The sequence below is a fragment of the Nelumbo lutea genome, chromosome 3 (genome assembly GCF_056320005.1).
Source record: "Nelumbo lutea isolate HS-2025 chromosome 3, American lotus-T2T, whole genome shotgun sequence".
Taxonomy (NCBI): Eukaryota; Viridiplantae; Streptophyta; class Magnoliopsida; order Proteales; family Nelumbonaceae; genus Nelumbo; species Nelumbo lutea.
In genome coordinates this window covers 108,747,266-108,750,733 of record NC_142686.1, presented here as the reverse complement: position 1 = coordinate 108,750,733, position 3,468 = coordinate 108,747,266, and the positions used below count along the sequence as shown (strand labels likewise).

The window sequence follows — 3,468 nt, the reverse complement described above, 5'->3', positions numbered from 1 at the left end:
ACTGTTGGGGTAGATGTCAATTTATGAGCAGTGAAATCAGAAATCTGCATTAGGGATGTCCATATTTTTCCAAAATAAAAATGTTTACCCAGGTTAGAGTTCGGCTTCAGTCAAGGCAAAGCCCATTCATGCAACTTTAATGCCTTGCATTGAAAATGTCTCAGTACTTGTGTGCTTTATTGTAACCTTGCATTAGGAATATCTCTCCATAGTACGGAGATATTCTCAATGCAAGGCAGTAAAAGCCGCCCGAACTGAAGCCCAACTCAGGTTAGAAGTAGGCTGTGAAAAAAAATTAAAAGCAAATTTAAAAGGACAAATGTGGTGCTTTGCATATGTTATCAAGGCTGAAAAAACAATTAATTATAATAAAAGGAAATTTAAGCATGAAATCCTTCATTAGTAGTCCTTGATAACCCTTTCTCTTCTAATGTAATAATTGAAACTAGTTTCCAAGTACATCCATCCAACACCATTTCTTATCATCGAGGGAACCAAGGGAAATGAAATGAGCACAACATTAAAAAAAAAAAAAAAAAAATCACCCAACAATTTCCTGATCGGTACTGGTTTTCCGTTCAACTGGACGAGAACAAGGGGGTTTTATCTCTATTGATATAATATCTCTTGCATAGTTTCTCCAGAGTTGCAACCGAATGCTGCATCGCATTCAATTCCGTATCCATAAACATCCTCTGCCAATGACAAGTATACGTGTAAAGCCAATCGCATTGTCATACTTACAAAACAAAAAACAAAAGCTAAATTCATTCCAGTTTCATGTTTCATCACACGGGCTCATTGCATTTGAAGCGAAAGCCAGAAACCTTTACCTGGTAATCATCTCCATATTTCTCAATCAGCCGACCAATATAAACGCGTTGCATGGAAGTCAAAGGTTGCAGAGGAGCAGTTTTCCCATCTCTTCTTTTCTTCCCAAGTGCTGATTTCAAGTCTAGACCCAACCGAAATCAACAACAGTCAATTAGCAGCAGGGGAATCACAAACCAACACAAGTGTATTTTAATGTGTAGTCTCGGTTTCACAGGCACAGAAACATGAAATTTAATTGAAACTCTAGGGTTTAATTCGAATTCTCTCATTCTGTCTTTCAAAAAACCAAAAATCTTGATTTAGGGGTTTCGTCCCCCTCCCCCAGTGAAAAAAAGAAAGAATAACCTTTTCTGGTCTGAGCAAATAGCATTTGAGTCGGAAACCAGCTCTCCAACCCCAATCATTCATTAGCCAAATGACTAGCCTAGCACCCCTGACCAGAAAAGGTTGCAAACTATACTTTAATAGGAGACCGACCTCCAAATCTAAGCTTACGGAGACTATTCTAAAAACATTACCCATAAAAGCTTTCCTAGCCTATAATGGTCAAGAAAGTATACGAGATGATGGGCACTCTAAGAACCCACAGAAAACCTGCAGCGGCATTCATGATTTTTCTACTTTTCTTGATTAATCTTACACCTTATCGACAACGTCACTCGTCAGTACCAGAACCATAAATCGAGACCCGTTCTTCGATCTTTACTCCATTCGGATCCTCGCCAAGGTTTTTGCCACAACCCACCTCCTAAAAACCCTAACCCCCTCTAAAAAAGTTTCGCATGAGCAAACAAAAACCTAAATTAAAAAAACACAAAAAGCCAGGATGGAGCTTACCATCTTCTTCGAGATCGCTGCCTGAATCGATGGGCTCGCACTCTGAGGTAGAATTAATGGTGGCGTCTGGTGGAGGGGCTTGCAGAGAATCGCTTTCGATAATGTGAGGAGTACGAGATCGAACGCTAAGCAAATTAGGGTTTGAGACGACGCCCAAAGACTTGTAATTGTTGATAACAGTAGCCTGGTCGTCCCATTTGGAGAAGTCCACAAGGGAGCGGAGCTTTGGGGGAAGAGAGAAAGCTGGTTTGAAGACGTGAGGGTTCTTCCGCGGCAGACCTACTTGCACCTTCGGCCTTGATTTCTTGTACTTTCTGCGTGACCGACCCATCTCTTCTCAGTTCTCACTCACCTTCTCCCTCTCTCCCGAGTGTGAGGGTTCCACCTATTAGGGCAACCAAAACCCTGCGGGAAACAAGGAGTAGAGGCGTTGAAGGTTATTTAAAACTTAAAAGGTAAATGTGAGATGGGCTGGACCCTTAAATTAATGGAGTCAGGCCAATGTTAAACTAATTAGGTGGCGTTTGATAAATCTAAAATTTTAGATTTAAAAAGTTAAAACAATATTTTTGTCTAAAATTTGAAAAAAAAAATTATAATTGTTTTTTTACTTTTTAGAGACTCTGAATCCATAAGTTTGTTTGTATATCTATCATTTATCATTTGAAATTTACTGATTTTATTATTTTATTCTTAAAATATACTACTTGGAAATGTTGAATTCAATTTGCATTATCTCACAAAAAATAGTTTACAATATCAAAATAATATTGAAACAATACAAATAATAAATAATAAATTAATAAATAACACAAGTAAAATTAATAAATTTTTTTTAAATAATTAATAATTATTAAAAATAATTTATAATTAATAATAATTACAAGGGAGAGAGAGAGTGAACGAACAAGAGAGAGAAAGATATATATATATATATATCGAGAGAGAGAGAGAGAGAGAGAGAGAGAGAGAGAGAGTTCTTTGTAATAGACCTATTCATGGGCCAGGTAGCCTGGCACCCCGATCGGGCTTGGTCATGTAATTAGGCCCGCGGGCCTAACCTCGAGTCTAACACAGTAAGCTCGACTGTGTTTTGGGCCGGGTTCGGGATTTGTCAAAAAAGCCCAACTCGAATCAGTACATTATATAAATAATATAATATTTATTGAAATATATATTTATAATTTAATATATATATTTTTTATTCTTTTCTTTATAATTTCTCTCTCTCTCTCTCTCTCTCTCTATTCAGTTGCTTCAATAGTAGTAACAGTATGGGCTAAATTTTGGGCTCGGGCCCAGGCCCGGGCTTCGGGCTTTTTATGAGGACCGGGCTCGGGCTCGGGCTTCGAGGACCAGGTTCGGGCTCGGGCTCGGGCCTTAGAAAAATCTGTTAATACAGAGTGAAAGCCTGGCCCATGAACATGTCTACTTTGTAGGGTTGATTTATTTGGCTTTTTTTTTTGTATTGGCTTATTGGGCATGGTTTTCAAAATCAGACCATAAAAACTGGGAACCGGTTAGGTGACCAATTCCGTTTTACCCCAAAACCATTTCCCAAAAACCGTTGATTTGGTCAGCAAACCACTGACTGGGGTGATTGAACCATTTGAATCATTCAACGGTTTGGTCGAATTTTATTTTTTTGTCAGAACAAGCTGCCCATTCAGTTCAAATGGTCAAACCGTTTGACCCGGGAACCAAACCCCTAACCGGTTTGGCTTTAAAAACCTTGTTATTGGGCTAGTTAAAACCGGAAGGAAAACCACTTGTATATCATACAACCAAAATTCGAAA

The 3,468-nt window shown here is 38.4% G+C and overlaps 1 protein-coding gene across 1 annotated transcript; it reads right to left on the bottom strand.

Moving 5' to 3' along the window:
- Positions 1–379: 379 nt before the first annotated feature.
- On the bottom strand, positions 380–2,193 carry LOC148867513 (nucleolar-like protein). Its single transcript, XM_088977216.1, has 3 exons — positions 1,672–2,193; positions 834–955; positions 380–695 (listed from the first exon to the last, which is right to left on the bottom strand). The coding sequence occupies exons 1-3, from the start codon at positions 2,000–2,002 to the stop codon at positions 579–581; spliced, it is 570 nt and encodes a 189-aa protein (XP_088833342.1). The 5' UTR covers positions 2,003–2,193; the 3' UTR covers positions 380–578.
- Positions 2,194–3,468: the final 1,275 nt, after the last annotated feature.

What these genes read in the sequence shown, in the direction of transcription:
- LOC148867513 (XM_088977216.1), bottom strand. Translation starts at nt 2,002, where the DNA reads ATGGGTCGGTCACGCAGAAAGTACAAGAAATCAAGGCCGAAGGTGCAA. An exon ending in CAGCGATCTCGAAGAAGATG is followed by an intron (nt 956 to 1,671) that starts GTAAGCTCCATC and finishes GGTTGGGTCTAG; the next exon opens with ACTTGAAATCAGCACTTGGG. An exon ending in AATATGGAGATGATTACCAG is followed by an intron (nt 696 to 833) that starts GTAAAGGTTTCT and finishes TGTCATTGGCAG; the next exon opens with AGGATGTTTATGGATACGGA.